This window comes from Athene cunicularia, assembly GCF_003259725.1.
Source record: "Athene cunicularia isolate RWA chromosome 7 unlocalized genomic scaffold, athCun1 chr7_part1, whole genome shotgun sequence".
NCBI lineage: Eukaryota > Metazoa > Chordata > Aves > Strigiformes > Strigidae > Athene > Athene cunicularia.
In genome coordinates, this window is record NW_020799107.1 from 12,298,886 (window position 1) to 12,315,472 (window position 16,587).

The 16,587-nt window shown below is 39.9% G+C and overlaps 1 protein-coding gene across 3 annotated transcripts in view; it reads left to right on the forward strand.

Moving 5' to 3' along the window:
- Positions 1–16,202, forward strand: part of PCNT (pericentrin) — a 95,215-nt gene extending 79,013 nt beyond the window's left edge. For 2 of the 3 annotated variants that reach the window (XM_026852342.1, XM_026852343.1), the window contains exons 45-53: positions 532–1,239; positions 1,959–2,239; positions 2,964–3,066; positions 6,307–6,471; positions 7,777–8,015; positions 8,952–9,040; positions 10,539–10,692; positions 12,553–12,680; positions 15,677–16,202. In XM_026852342.1, the coding sequence (XP_026708143.1) occupies positions 532–1,239; positions 1,959–2,239; positions 2,964–3,066; positions 6,307–6,471; positions 7,777–8,015; positions 8,952–9,040; positions 10,539–10,692; positions 12,553–12,680; positions 15,677–15,720 (1,911 nt within the window). In that variant the 3' untranslated portion in view covers positions 15,721–16,202. The remainder of the gene's footprint in view (positions 1–531; positions 1,240–1,958; positions 2,240–2,963; positions 3,067–6,306; positions 6,472–7,776; positions 8,016–8,951; positions 9,041–10,538; positions 10,693–12,552; positions 12,681–15,676) is intronic. The other variant, XM_026852340.1, reaches the window with a different exon arrangement.
- The last annotated feature ends 385 nt before the right edge of the window (positions 16,203–16,587 follow it).

Below are 16,587 nucleotides of genomic sequence, written 5' to 3' on the forward strand. Positions count from 1 at the left end.
TGTAGTTGGGAACTGTCAGTGTTAGGTTAATGGTTGGACTAGATGTTCTTCAAGGTCCTTTCCAACCTAGTTGATTCTATGATTCTGTATCAGTGTGTATTGTGTGATTTAAACTGATGGGCTGTAAAATCCAGAGGTTTTATATTTACTCTTACTGCTTAGATTTTTGCTTCTTTTTAAATCAACATGGGTTATTTCTGCTGCAGATATCACTTACTAAGGTGATTGAGTGACATAAAGAATGAGGATCTTACTAATTGGAGAAAAAATAATGTACAGGAATATTTTAACATTACAGTCTCTGGTTTTATAACTTAATGTCATGCTGCTAACAAACATGCTTCTAGTACTTGTAATTAGAAAATGAAACTTGTAATTTTAAATTAAATTTTTTAATACCTGAACTACTCTAGTTCAGTCTTGAATTTCTTCTTGGATAAAACAGGAGGTTGAAAACTGCCAAATGTCAGCCTGCCCCACAAATGAGTGTTTGTGCTGGACCATTGATATGTGCTTCTCCATTTTGAACAGGAGCTGCAGGCTGCCTTGGAGCTGCAGTCAGTGCAGAGTAGCCAACTGAGCGTGTCCTTGGAGCACGAGCAGACGGTAAATGATAATCTCCGCAAGGAACTTCAGATTGAGCACTCCCGCTGTGAAGCGCTGCTGTCCCAGGAACAGACCAAATTGTTGGAGCTACAGAGAGATTTGGATGCTGAGAAAAATCGTTCGTTGGAGCTTCTGAATTCCCTGAATCATGAACGTGCTTTGACAGAGCAGTTGAGCATGAGAGTGAAAGAAGGTGCTTCTTGTCAGCACAGGGAGTCGCTGCTGGAACAAGCCTTTGTTCGAGAGCTCCAAGCCCAGTTGGAAGAAGAGAGGTCCCGAACTATGGAGCTAGCTGCTGTTATTGAGAGAATGCACCAGAAGGCCATCCATTCCAAAAGACAGCTAGAGGCCGAAGTACAGATATGCTGCGAAGAAACTCAGAAGGAGAGAGAGATCAGCGACAAATTGCGAGCTACGCTGGAATCTCTCCAGGGTCAAAAGCAAGAGGTAATCCGTTCCTTAGAGGCCCAGAAGGAAAAAGAAGCAAAGCTAAAAGCTGACTGGGAACAACTGCAGCTGCTCTTCAAGACGATGAAAGAGCAAGATAAAAACAAAGAGGAGAGAGAGCGAAGACAGCAACAACAAACAGAGCTAGAGAAACAGAAAGACTGGCAGAGAGATCAAGAGAGACTGGTGAGATTGCCTCTGCAAGCCTTGCTTTACACTGAAATAGCCTTAAACTGAGATTTAACCCTGTGGATGGTGTTCTTTAATTGAAACATTTCCTTCCCTTAAAGCATTCTGAAAAACACATTAAATTAGCTCTTTTCCTGCATTTCTCAAACGCAGCTGTTTTCAGGGGTTTGTGCCTGGGTTTATTGTTGTCAGAAGCTGATATTTAAATCTTGGCTTAGGTTGGGAATTGCTGGTAGTTGGAGAAGAATATGGCTTAAACGTGAAACGGAACTGAACTAGCTTTCATGTCATTGCTCTTACTTTGATCTAGGCTCCTAATTATGGTTTGCAACAGTATCGGTTTCACCCTTCCTGATTCTCAGCTCCTTCATTAGAGGAGGAGGGAGGCTTTGCAGGCTCTCTGGAAACTTGTCAGTCACCATGTCTGGAAATGAATGGAGAAAATGACCACTCCAGAGTCATTAAATGGCTTCTTGGTGGCCCTGGAAGGCAGTACTTGTAAGCCTTCTGAAAGTGCCATGTCAGTTAAGGAACACCAAGATGCATATGCTAGTTAGGTGTGATGCTTCTATTTGCAGCCTCTGTGTGTGTATAAAAAAAACAAACCAAACCCCACTTATATGTGAGTATGTGTGCATATATATATATATATATATATATATGTTGTGTGTGTATGTATAAGATGCAATTAACTACTACTTATTCTCTTCAAATAGCAAAAGTTGGAATGGCAACACCAGAGGGATCAACAAAGAATTAAAGAGCTGCAGGAAATACTGGCAGTCTTAAAAGAAAGAGAAAGAAACCTCCAGTCTCCAAACCTTCAGCAAGAACTATTGGATACCTTAAACAAAGATCGAAATGCCAAACAGGCCATGGCAAAAGAAACTGAAAAACCACATTTGCAACAGCAGCAACAACAGCTAGAGAAGATAAGACAACAGTTGCTCTTTGTAGCTGTACACCTGAATGAGTTCATATATAAAACTGTAGATAAGTGAGTAGTTGTTCATAAAATAGTTTTCTTTCCATCCTGCCTCTGAGCTTGTATGGGTCATGACTGAGAGCCCTGTGCTGAAGGGAGCGAGTGATGTACCTGCTTACAAGACTCAACCTTGTGTGAAACCATGGTTTTGTGGTGGCAGCAGACTCTGGTTATTGTCATCCCACTGCAGCCATTCCCATTAGAAGCTTTTGAGCCTGTGTTTGAACTAGATCTGTGAAATGATTCTACTTAAAAAGAACTCCAGAAAACACCCAACCCTACTGGGAAGAGTCATTCGGTAGTTTGGCAGCTGCAAGAGCCTAATTAGGGAGTAATCAAAAAACCCAAGTTAATCAACATGTGTTTAGAATGGGAAACTTCATTAAGCACGAGGGAAAAGCTAGGGGTCGGAAATGAGTGGCCAAATAGTAGCAATTTCTTATTTCTTTGGCAGCAGAGTAAAATACTAGTGATATTTTGCTGCAGCCTGAATTTGCATGATAGAATTTCAAACTGGTATAAAATATGGACTTCTGAATAAATCCTATGCAGTACAACTTAGAAGTTCTACTCTTTAAAAATTAGCAAAACTTGCTAATTTCTCTGTGTGTTTGTAGTATTTTGTGTGATGAATAGTGCATAAATACAGCCTCAAAACTTAAAGGGCATCCAGTGAGGAGAGGGAATCAAATGTACATTAATAACCTGATACTGAAAAAGTATTTCTGTTTAACAGAACGGTTAATGATTGGTCTGCATCAAATGATGAAGCTATAACCTCTTTACTGCAGACGTTAAAGGAACTAAAATCAGATTTATTGTTTCCTCCTGCATCTCAGGTAAGGAAAACAGCTTAAGTTTGTTCGTTACCAGTAAGTTGTTCTGCATTCTGTTGGTTGCAGTATACATGTAAGTTGATTGATTTTTATTTTTTTTTCTCCCCTCTCCTTCCTTTTTTGGTAAAACATTCTGAGGAAAATGGTGTTTTGCCTTGGGGATGGAAGAAAGATGTACTCTTGTACTCACATTGTCATTAGTTTGATGTATTTTAGTATCAGACTCCTGCTTTTTTGTTGTATTGCAGCGTGCTTCTGATGGCATTTCTTTTCCTAGGTATGTAATATGTCCAAGGATGGCAAATCCTGGGATATGTTTGTGCTGCTTCTGTATGCATTCAGAGACAGTTGTTTTTCATCAAATTGTAAAGTAATTTTCAAAAAGCACAATAATGGCTTGTCAACTCAGGAGGGTGTTTTGACAGATGTTTGCAGTATTGCAAATACTTTTTACAGGCCTAGGGATTATCACAGACTGAGCTCAGGTCTATTGATACAAAACATAGCTTTTTAAATCCCATTTTATTCACCAGATAACTTTGCCTTGTTGTTTCAGTCTTTCTCTTGTAATAAAGAGGTTTTCAACCACATTTCAGCCAAACTTTCAGGATTTAGGGCTAACTTAAGTCTTGGCTCTTGTCCGATTCAGCTTCTTTCTTCCTTCACCTGCTTGATAGCAGACCTTCAGAAACACACCTTTGAGAAGGAGTTCGACTGTGGTACGTGAAGAGGCTTCTGTAACTTCTGTTGTTCTCATATGCTCTATAATACAAATCTGATGTATGACAAACTGCCTTGGCATGGTGCAAGCTCTCCCTGTGTCTGACTGCTTACAAAATACAATAAATATTTTTCCCTCTGTTGCCTGTGCAACCACTTGGGTGGTTTCCAAATGGATCATCTCCAGCCTTGAGGAGGGGGATATAACATCTTCCCAAGTAGGTGTTCATGGAGTTATTGTGGTTAAGCCTTCCTCTCCCAATGCTTTAGAGCCCTCTGATCTGGACAGAGTGCTTGGAGAGCCTGGGGATGGAACCAGACAGCCTTATGGCTCTATTGAAATGTGACTTAGCGGATTTAACTCCCTCCAGAGCTGAGCTGTTTTTCTGGCTTGGCTCCCTCCAAGTTATTACTCTACTGGAAGAGCAAAAATAGTTTGGGTGGGTTGTTTTTCCTCTGATTCCATTAGATCTTATGCATTAGAAACTGTTGCGAATGCTTTTTCACAACTTCCACAGTTTTGAGGCTCTTGGCACCATTGATTAGCAGACCTCTTAACATTAAGCCAGTGAATGCCATGTAGAATAGCAGTCCCTTCTCTTTTGGGACCAGACTTTTCAATTGCCTCCTCCAGGGACTATGGCCACACCAAAACAAAGGGACTCAACTTTTCGGACTTAAGTTTTTCTTAACAAAAAAAGTCTAGTGGAGCACACTAAAGACATAAGCCTTTCTATCACTTAGAGAACAAAAACTACCTTGATATCCTTTTTTTTTTTTTTTCCCTAGAATCACCTTCTGTTTCAGTCTCCTCCTTGAATTTCTCCTTCCTTTAAGGTACTGAACCACATGCTCTGGAGACTTAAAGGATTTTACTGCTGTTAGCTCTTTGAGTTGTGATAAACTTGGGGACTATTAGACAGGGAAACTGTCAAAATGCCAAACTGAGAAATCTGTGCCAAAATGAATATAGAATCAATTGGTCAATCAAATACCACCTGGTGGAGCAGAAATCAAGTGTGTAGCTGGATCGTGTAGCGCTTCACATATTACAAGTATCTGTTACTGCCTTCAAACTGAGCTTTTTCCGGTCTGTAAAATGCCTGGGATGGTGGGCCCGTAGTCCTTACTGGGATGCTTGCTGAGAAGGAATATAAAGCATCTTCCCTCCACTTCAGTATGATACAAGTGGGTTTTGTTTTCCATGCTTGAACTACTTTTAATAATACTTACCTGAAGTATGTGTGTATCTGAAGTCCTCACCTCTGCTCTTGTTCTCAAAATGTTCTTCTGTCCCATTTCCATGTGTGATATGGCAAACCACCATGCCAGTGAAAGCCATATATAGGGAAACGTGTGCTTTAGTCTAACCTCAGTATAAAACCTGAAATTGTATAGAACATCTATGAATTAGATAATAAGTACAGGACAGCAGTTTAACTTGGACAGAAATAAGTGCCTAATTTCAAAACAACACTGAAGGTAACATTAGATTCTTGAAGCATTTTTTTCACTCTGAGAATTGTTAAGAAGAAGCTGAGAAGTGGAGAACCTTTTCCTTCAGAAACTTTAAAGATGTTGCAAAGTCAAAAGGGAAGGAGGTGGATTATGCACCATGAAGGTACAGATAGCATTGGAATCCCCATTTGTTGCTGTATATATTGCAGGCACTAAAAATACTTAGATGGTTGTGGTTTGTTAAACTTTATTACTTGACAAAGTTATGTTCTTCAATGAAGTCAAATGTAAATGGCATGTATTAGTGTATTAAGGTATTCATAAGAAATTAATTCTGAAAATGTTCAAACTCCTAAGGTTGTACTAAAATAATTTGCTAGGGTCAGTTGTGGGTACTGGCTCTTCTAATGTACAGATTTTATTTCAGTGGATATAACATTAACCACCTCAAATATGTTTTGCTTCTCTGTGGTCTGCTGCATCATTCACAGATGTAACTGATGATAATTTAAATTGATAGTCAATATGAAGGGGTTTATGAAGGCAAAACTTCCACAGATGAACTGGACCTGGAGTTGTGGGTATCATTCCTAGAAGAGATGACTTACCACAAAACTGAATTTCTCAGAATTGAATGTGAATTTTCAGAATTTACCTGTAGATTCTTCACAACATGTTTTTGTGCATGCGTATACACAGACATCTTTCTTCACGGTTTCTGTGCTGCCTGTGGATGTGGAAGAAAGACAGATTTTGTTTCCATTTCTGAGTGTATGGGAGACTCTGTTATTAAAGGGAATAGGATTCCTTTAAAGCTGATCACAGATCTGTAGAGAAGGGGCAGCTTGATTAACTATGAATGTGATACTTCTGAAATAGGGCTGCTTGTGTGTTTCAGTTTCCCATCCTACTGTTTAATACCTGAATGCCATTGCTGATTTCATGCTTGTTATTTTTATGTTTTAGCTTGTCCATAAATTTAGGTGGTTATTCAGTTTGATGTTTGGCTGTGGAAGTAATGTGCAAAAACTATCATGGGTCACTTCCTTTGGGTTTCTTTTTTAGATCAGATCTCCAGATGATACTGTCTCTGTTCAAGAATTGGAAAGAGATGCTTGGCAGCGAGAGAGAAACATTTTGCAGAATGCACTGAAACAGGCAGAGTCTGAACTGGCTAAAGCGACTGTTGAAATTGAAAACAAACCAGTGGTAGAAACTTCCAGTCCTAAGGTAAAATGATCATGATAGCCAGCAAATGGGCTGTCTGGAGCTTGACGAGCGAGCGGTACCATAGTTAAACCTCTGGCACTTGGTTTGCTTTCACTATTCTGCCTGTTTTACGGATTTGCTCTGTGAGAACTGTTGCCAGCCATAAGAACCTCTGGAGATTTCAGTTCTTGATAGTAGTGTTCCTGGGCACTGCCTAAGTGATTAATGTCACATGTAGAACAGGTAATTTATCCTATTTATTAAAAAAACCAGAATTACTAACACTTGCTGTTGCAGGGGAGTCAGGAAGTATACAGCTTAGATTTCTGGGGATATAAGTATCTGTCAGATTATGGCATTTAAATTACACTTATCGCTGTAGTCTTTTTTTCAGTTGGTATTTTAAAAGGTGATTTTATAAGTGAACATTTTATAAACTGCATATTAAATTAGGAACACTTTCCTCATATGTATCTCCTCAGAAAATCTCCTTTGTAACTTTCTCAGCATTGAACAGGAACTTGCACCAAAAGTAACCTAGATCTTTGGAACCCCTTTCTACTCTTAAATGAGAGGGGAATTCAGATTTCTTATCCAAGCATGAAAATATCAAACACCTATTACTTATTTTTTTCTCCCTAATCTTAAATACTTTTTATTTCTGACACATTTGATTGTAATCAAGTCAGATGGACACATCCCAACATGTTTTCTAGTTAGTATTTATTTAAAGCAGATGTAATGGTTTTTGTTAAAGACTTAATATTTTTTAGAGTTTTGGGTATGACGATTTTGCTTTGAAACACTGAGGAGATTTCAGGCAGTCTGACACTCCGAACTTGAGTGCTTTTTAGCTGTGTACAGCTGTTAGCTCCATCCGCCCTTGCATCTTCAGCATGGATGTTTGACATGAAGACAGCTTGTTTGTGGCTGTTTTTTTTGCACACCAGCTAGTAACCATGCCAAAATTTTCAAGCCTAGCCAAGACTTCATAGAAATACAGAAATTCAGTAGGTTTGGTACAAGCCTCCATGGATGGTGTCTGAAGTGCTGGAGCATAATACTGCTACTTTGCACCAAAACTGGCCAAGTCACAGAGTCTGTTATACAAATACTTGCTCAGAATTTAATTTTAGAGATAAATGTACACTGCTTCCATACTTCATAATTATTAAATAGCGTTCTACAATTTTGTAAAGCAAAGTAGGTTTTAGATATCCATGCCCAACCAGGTTGTGGGAGGTACTACTGGAAAAAGCGACCAAATTGTCTGAGCTTTCTGTAGCCAAAACTTAACAGATTGGATTTTTTTTTTTCTTTCTCCAGTTGCAGAGGCTATATAGGAAGTATCTTAGAGCAGAGAGCTTTAGAAAGGCTCTAGTTTATCAGAAGAAATACCTCTTGCTGCTGCTTGGTGGATTTCAGGACTGTGAACAAGCAACTCTCTCCCTAATAGCACGTATGGGAATCTACCCCTCACATGCAGACCTGCAGCTTTCTGGATCCCGTTCCCGTCCTTTTACCAAGTTCAGATGTACAGTCAGGGCAATCATCGCAGTGTCAAGGTAAAGCCAAAATCTTCACTGTCTCTCATATGTGGTGTTTCCTTGTAAATTAAAAAAATTGATAGTTCCTATGGTTTATCCTACATTAATATTAAGCAAAAGCTATCTCCAAAAGTAGTTCATACATGACTTGTTAGCTAGAACTTTGGCCAAACTGCTATTTCAGAGTCAGTGCTAGGTTGGATGCATACTGAGCTAAAGATTTATAAAAAGATGCTTCTGTCTTGAGAGATACCCAGCTGCAGTGTATTTGAGAACCAGTGCACAACCGTTACAAACCGATGTCCTTCTAGGTCTGACCCTTACCTGTCTGTCTGCCTTGATCACCTCATCAGCAATGGTTTCCCTCTCTTGAATCCAGAACCCAGTGTTTCACTGGGCATGATTCTGTCATACTCTGTCACTTTACTATCAAATGGATTTTGCTGGCTGTACTTGGGACAATATGCCATCTCATAATGGCGTTTGAGTCCATTTAATGAAGAAAAAAATTTTTAAAATGTAGTAGGTGGTTACTTCTGAGCAATTTCCTTGACTAGTAAAAAATATTACTAGCAAGTTTAAGACTTTCAGGAGATGGCACAGGATGTCTTTAGGCTGTTGTCTTTGATGTGGATGCTATAGCAATAGCAATATCAAAGAATGCAGGAACAGTGACCTCTGAAGTACTCCTCTAAGGCGGGAAGAGCTGCCCCAGAACTCTTGGGGAATTAGGGAGAGAGTGGAGGAGCAGTGCCAAAACAAGCAAATTCTTCCAACCATTAGAGGATCATTAAGGATTTGTTTTAAAGATGGAAGTTGAAGAATTCCTCCTCCATTCCTGCCAGGATTGTTACTTACGTTCTTTAATACGTTTCATGCCAACAAAGAGTTTATTATTAAAAGTGTATTTTTTGCTTATTTTTAATGATTGTGTGAATTTATTTTATTACTAAGGTTAAAGTTTTTGGTGAAAAAGTGGAACAAGGTTAGCAGGAAGAGCACACAGGGTGAAACAGTTTCTCACAGTATAAGAGGTAATACAGGTAAGTGTTTTGGACAAGCACATTATCTTAATCATAATCTCTCTTTAGTGATGTATGTATCATTTAGAAACAAAACCAAAAAAATACCCACAGAAGTGGCAAAATCTGTTCACATGTTAACACAAATTTGTTTATCCATTTTCTGAACACAGTGATTATGAGTTTAAAATGACATTGTATGAAATTATAATTGAAAACTTTGAAAATTTATAGTTTACAGCAGTGGCAAGCTCGTCCTCTTCTCCCTCTATTGCAGCTGTTCAAGCTGCAAAACAGAGTCCTGTATTCTTAAAACTCAGAGAATAATGTTTGGTACAGTTTGAAGCTACCTGTAATGGGAATTAATGCCTCAAGTTATTAATAAGTCAAGGACAAAGATTGCTGTAATAGTATTGAAATGGGTATATGTGGTATCAAGATAAGTCTTTAGAAGTGGTGTACTTGCTAGTGTTACTGGAGGTGAAAAGGGGGCTTTAAGTGGTTTCAGAGGTTCAGAAGAGACTTAATGCCATGGTAGATATCCTGCAACTGTTTCTGCTGGAGTTTATTAAGTGCTATCAAAGATGACAAACTGGAGCAGATGGATAGATGCTCTGATGCATTTGGTAAGGACTGTGTTCCTCTGAGTTACTTATGGATGTGTGTGTTTGTAAGAATTCAAACAAACATCTTGATGCAGTACCCAGTATTGTAAGGAACTGTCCCATTTTATGTAATACTCCATTGCTTGTAGCTTTTCAATGCTAAAAAAAATTTAAATGAAATAATGCATTTTTCATTACCTGGTACTATATAATTTTTACTGTTTCAAAATTACTGGTAATACTTACTTATTTTAAAAAAACCCAATTTCCTACATAAAACCACCTGAATCCTGAAACTTCCTACATAAAACCACTTGGATCCTAAAATGCATGCTGAACTTTCTACCTCAAGACAAAATAGCATTTTGGCAGCCTCATTAAAAAAAAAAAATGATCTCTTCTTGTGATTTAAAGTACTTACCTGAAGGGATTTTTCTTTTTTAATGAAAACAACCACACCACCACTACACCCTGCTCCAAACCTGCACTAAACAAAAGAATCTCTTTCTTTCTCACTATCTCTAAAGTCGGAGAGTATAAGTCAAGAGTAACATATAGTTAGAGCAAACAACAAATACTAAAATTTCTCGAAAAAATATTTTGTTCATGTTAGAATGTCCCCTGTGCAGTTATAGCAACAGCTATTGAAAAAGCAAGTCTGGAGGAAGAGAACAGTGGAAGTTCTTCATTTGCAGGAGGCAGTTGCTCAACATTAAAATTTCAAATTTCTGTTAAGTCTGGTTAAAACAAACAAGCAAAACGAAAAAGCAATTAGCTGTGGAAAGTGTATTTTATTGGCCTTTAAAACACAATTGAACTCTGCTGTAATTCTTGTGGGTTTTATTGGTTATGTTTATGATAGCCTGTTTTGAATGGTTCCCAGTGCATATTTAACTGTTTCATATTTAACACAGCTTCTGGTGCTAGAACAGAAATTCTGAAAGAGCAGCAGCCCCCAACTGTTCATGTCAGCTCTCCCCCCACCCGGGACACGGGGTTGTGCCACAGAACCAGCTCTGCCAGATTTGTGAGCCGCTCTCCCAGATCTTCTTACTGCTTACACAACAGGTCAGTCTGCAGTATCTGCCTTTGTTAGTCACCCTGATGGACAACAGCCTTCCATAAAAATGTAACCACTTCTTGGAGGAGGTACTTGAATGAGAAGAGGAATTTATTTTTTTTGTTAGGTCTGGTAAATGTTTTCTTTCAAGATGCTACAGGAGAAGAAATGTGTTTGTTTCAGGCAGCATGTCTGATGTTCTTGGGCTGAGAGCATTCCTAGTGGTGTTTCCCAGTTTAATTTGGACAGGCGACAGGATTTACAAGGGCTATGTCTGTAAGCCTTCTCTGAGGGGTAATTCTGGTTGCCTTTGCCGTCCAAGTTGGAGATTAATTTCTGAGCATCCTGTGGAAGCAGCTGCCCTACCATATGATAGCAATGTGTTAGCATTAGTTGCCTTCAGGCTCTGTGCACGCACGCAAATAGGAGATGAGGAGCTTGCAGAGTGCATGCTGTTGCAGTTTTTCATTTGTTATAGCCAGTTCCACACAGAAATACAACCTCAGTGACTTGTTGCTGGGTTGGATGTCACAGGTGACATTCTGCACAGTACTGCGAAGACAGTGCTGAGCTGCAGGCTCTGTGCTCGAGTTGGAGGAAGGTGGCCTTCAGCTGTTACTGACTTTCCTGCTCCCAGGCTCTCCCAGGACCCAGAGGAGCCTTGGGCATTGCAGTCCATTACTGGGTGTAGTGTCTCCTCTCCCAAGCCACAAGGTGTGGCTTCCTCCTTAAAGTAAGGATTTGCAGGAGTTGATGGTTAGTTGTTCAGTCCCATCAGCCTGGGAAATGTTGTTCTTGACCTCCTTGCTAAATTAAAAACTTCAATCAACAGGGAAACAGTAAAAAAGAGTATCGAGGAAATAGCTGTGTTGATCACAAAGCTAATGCTCCAAATTATTTCAGATTTTTTAACATTGCTGGCTCTTTGTGGGGACAGGACAGTGCTTATCACAGAGGACAGGTGCTGTTCTGGTTTGCATAGAATTTAGCAAAACATTCTGGAGAGTTAAACACTTGCAAGCTTTTCCCAAAACGACTTAATTCTACCCCACCCTGTTCTTCTGTTATGGCACTGACATGCCATGGGTCTGACAGCCAGAAGGAGTAGTGGGCAGCTTGCCCATCAAGAAAAGTAATCTGTGTTGTATGGAACAAGGGTATTAATAATCTTAGGCCCTGACTGATCGCTCTGTGTGACTGGGTTAGTGGTAGCTCAAGTCTAACATGGATCCAAGGTACATTAAGTGATGCCTGTTGCTGCTTTTGTTTCCTGGCAAAGCTATACAGAAGGCAGGGATGGATAGGAACTGCCTTCTGCTAATCAGAAGATGCAGGGGGAAGGAACAAATCCTAACTCCAAACAGCAGTATGTTTGCACAGTGTCCCTCCAATGTGTACTTCTACTAATATTTGAAATGTGTTGTTAATGTCCAGAAAGGAAATCCAGTATACCTTCTAAAGGGTCCCCTTTTTCAACCTTGTCCTTCAAGATAGCATTTTACCTGCTGAACAGGAGAGTGCATGCCAGGGTGTACCATGTTCCTCTTCAGTCCTCCTCTGCAGAAGTGGGTCTTTTCTCACTTGGCCATTTGGACTTGACTCTTGCTGCAGCTTTCTTACTTGGGGGACTTTGTGTTGTGTATCAGTAGATTCTATCTATTCAGAGATATTCCAGCTTTTATAAAAAAATCCTTTCTTTTGAATCCCTTATATACAAAGCTGCCTGGTCTGTATTATCTTATATGTAATTTTTTGGTAGTGGTGGGTTTTACTGTTCTAGTTTGCTTTGCACTGAGTTACTGCCCATAACTTTCTTATATCTAAGAGTATAGCATGAGAAGAAGAAAATAATTTGTTTTCTTTTTAAGATTGCATCTATCCACAAGTTCGGCTTCAGAAAAGTCACTTTTGCCTACTCAGGATCCTGAACGATCGCTAACAGAATACATCCATCGCTTAGAGGCTATCCAGCAAAGACTAGGGGGTGTGCAACCAGGTAAGAACTACCTCACAGCTGCCAACAGTCTGGGCTGATATTTTGCAAGGTTCTTCCTATGTATTGCCTATAACACTTAAAGCATGCAAAGAGTAGAATTCTAATGAATAGTTACGCAAGTCTCTGAAACTAAACATTTTTGTGAATCCTATCAACCACTAGTCCAAGTGTGGCATTTCTCAATAAGTTCTAAGGGAAATTCTTCAGAGATAAGGCTGAATAATTTCATGTGATTTCTGGCCCTCTCCTGTCTAAATAAGCAAGTGTTGCAGTTCAAATGTAGGTGTGTATAGAGTTAATTTGCTTTAAAATTAGAGAACCATTGTAAATGCTGAACATGGCTTCCTCTGCAGCACAAACCCCTCATTTATCGCTTCCTTATATTCCATAGCAGATGAACAAAAAATCTGGAGGCTGGTAAAAACAGCCATCTAGTTCTAAGATTGATCAAAGAGCACACAAAGGATTGTAGTGGCACTTATCTTTGCTGTTTAAAACACTTTCACCTAATTTCTAGACTGAATTTACTTTAATCTTTTAGTTACTCGCTCTTGTTATATATCTTAGTCATATCACAGAAATTCCTTGTCCCAAGGAAGAATTTATAAACTGTCATCACATCATCCACAAATCACCTCCTGTCAAGATATGATTAGATGTCTTTTCCAATGTTTTGTTATTTTTGAGACTTATGTCTAAACCTTTTTCAGTGTATTAGTATCTCTGAATTGTGAAAACAGAGCTGGACCTCCAGCTGCAGTGTTGTTTGTGCTAGACCAAATACAAAGATAACTTGTTCCTTGTTTATACATGTAACCATTGTGTTGTGGAGGCAGCCTCCTGCTCCCTGCCTTCCCCACCACACAGTAGCAACCTAAATTGAACAGCAACATAATATTTACAGTATCAGTGCACCTGCAGACAGCCTGTGCCATGGCTGTGCTGGGGCAGTCGTGCTCCTGCATGCTGATGCTGGGAGGTGATGGGAGGAGGCACTTGTGCTAGCTCAGGTCCCTGATAGGGATGGACCATCATGACCATGGTCCCCAGCAGAGCTTCATCACAAGCCCAGGGAGAAGCACAAAGCTCCAGTGCTGCCTCTGCTGTGGAGGCTCCCAAGGAGCCTACTGACAGCTGTTCCTCCAAGGTCTTAGGAGCATCTTCCCCAAAGCTTCCTCCACCTACCCAGGTTTGTGTTGCTAGTTCACTGGTCTGACCTGGTCTGGGTCGGTAGGTCAGATAACGCCATCAATGTTTTCATCCAACCTTCATCTCTTCCATCTGCTGTGGCTAGTTCCTCCCCACTGTTACTTCTGGTTACTCATCCCCACAATCAGTTTACATTGTCATGTTTCTTTTGGGTGTCGTGGTCCTTGATCTCCAGGCAAGCACTAGTTACTTCCTTCCACCACCTTTGGCTCCTCATAATTTCAGCCAGAAGCTGGAAAGGTGCCTGGGCTCTAGTACGGTGGGCTGTGCCATGTGGATTCCTTCACACACCACACATACACATCTTACATGTTTCTTTCACTAAGCGTAACGGTTGTCAGCTGCTGTTTCCCAGGCAGACTTGCCTCCTGTAATTGTCCTTCAGCCTTTCCAGAGATGTGTGGCTTTATATCAGTTGTCCAGAGATGAGAAAAATATTTGTATCCACAAAATCTCTGCAAGTCACCAGTGCTCTTACCATTTGTCACTCCTCTGGTCTTTATTGACAGCAAATCATCTGTGTGGTGATTTTTGTGGGAGGAGTGGGGATTCAGTCACTGATCACAGCATTAAATGAGTGACTCTTGGCCCTGCAGTCATTGCAAATGCTCATTCAAATGTCACCCACCACCCTGGCTGCCCAGCAGTACTAGATTTGAACACTCAATCTGCCTTGTAGAGGTGCTGTATTTTTCTCATTCAGTTTCCCCACAATTTGTAAAAGGCATTATTGTGACTACTGACTTTACTGCTTGTGGAAGGATAATGATTCTTAAGTTCTGAGGCAATTTTTTTATGATTACATGTTGCATTGCTAACACATTTTATTAACTTTGAAAAAATTATACTTTAAGATTACATGTTTCTCTAGAAAGGGAGGAATCTTGGCTTTGTCAACATTCACAGGAGTCTGGTATAGCTGGGCAACAGCTCTGGTGGAAATCTAAAATATTACCTGTTTTTCTGATGCTCTGAGTTGATCGAACTTTTTTAAAAAAGCTAAAAAAAACCCTCAAGGCTAGCTTTGCTTACAAATCCTAGTCTTGCTTCTATAATTAACGGCAGCAGCTACAGTGACACTTCTGTATGGGAACTTTGACATTATTCTTAGTAGGATTTTACCTAGAAACCTTAATACTGTGACTTTGTGGTTTTGGTGGTCCCCCTGTCCCCTCACCCCCCCAAATACTGAAATTGTTTATGGCAGATATAGATACATGAACAAATTTTAGATCTAAAACCTGACAGCATTAATAGAAATAAGGTATTTTGCTTTACACTACACGTGGAATCAGTATTCCACAACTGGGACACCATGAATAGCAATTTTGTGGGTCGTGTATGTCATTTCCGTCATTTTCATGTTACCAGAATGATGTAATAAATTATAGAATGATGTTGCAACCTTTAGAACGGTCTTGTGAGCAAAATGATTTCCCAGGTTCTAACGAACTTTACAACATCCCATCAGTGACAAGACCTCGTCCAGCCACAGGATGCAGATGGAGTCAGTGCAGGAGCGGTGGGGTGGAGCCGAGCAGCGCTGCTGCTGGGTGTAAGGTAGCCCGTGATGGAGCACTGGGCTTGGTGTGCGAAGGTTCGCTTCGGCAGACACTTGAGCTTTCAAATCTTGTATTGTATTGCTCCTGGGTGCCTCATGAAAACAGGAATTGCTTTCAGCATAGCTCATATGAAGCACATTGAGGAAATTACATGCTGCTAACTGCACCCTGTCGCTTTGTAACACAAGCAATTTCCTAATACTCACTTGTTTTATTTAAATTTAGGAAAAATTCCAGGCTCACCTCGCCAGGGAAATGCGAAAAAGTGACAAGACCACTTGGGATCTGTGCTATGAACCCTCCTGAGTTACTGCTTCCTTCTGAGTTGGTCCATACTGAGTGGAGGCACTTGTGATCTCTTGTGCAACTGAATAAAGGGCAGTGCTTTTGCATCAGATTTTTATATGATTCTTTTTATTATATTTTAGTACTTCAAGAGGAAATTACTTTTCACTAAGAACAATGTTTTACATTCTCATGTGAAATTATTACTAAGTTAACAGCAGAAGTGTGCCTGCATCACTGTGTTGTAAGTTGCAAAGAGTCTCTTTGGTGTTTATTTTTCTATAGCCTATAGCTGGATTCCTTGTAAAAAAAAAAAGTTATTAAAATGGCTTTTTATTAGTGAATTCTTACATTGTATGGCTATTTGTTTCCACCTTACCTATTTACTTTTCCTGCTGTTTCTAAAATTTTAGGAATGTTTAGGTTTTAGTATTTATGTAGGATCATTCTGACTAACAGAACAGCTAAAATACTCTCCCAGCTATCAGAGATATGTGTAGTCTTCTGTGAATTTAGGGTTTGCTCTTCTGGTTTGACAATAAATAAGTTATCCTTCCCTCTGTCTCTCTCATCACATTCCAATTCAGTGTCCAGCCACCACTCCTTGAGTTCTTCTATGACTGAGCTATGCATGCATGATATATTTGGTCTGACTGAATTCACGCAATATAATTAATCTGTGCCTGCTCGGGAAGTCAAATGAATGTTAGGTTTTCCTACAGAGTGACCTTCACCCATCGGACTGATCTTTCCAGCCATGAACTTGACTCCCTGTCAGAGCTTCTCCTTCCAGTTTCCTCTCATGTTCCCTCTGGTGCAGTGTAGTGTGGGAGTACCTGGTTCTTCCCCCT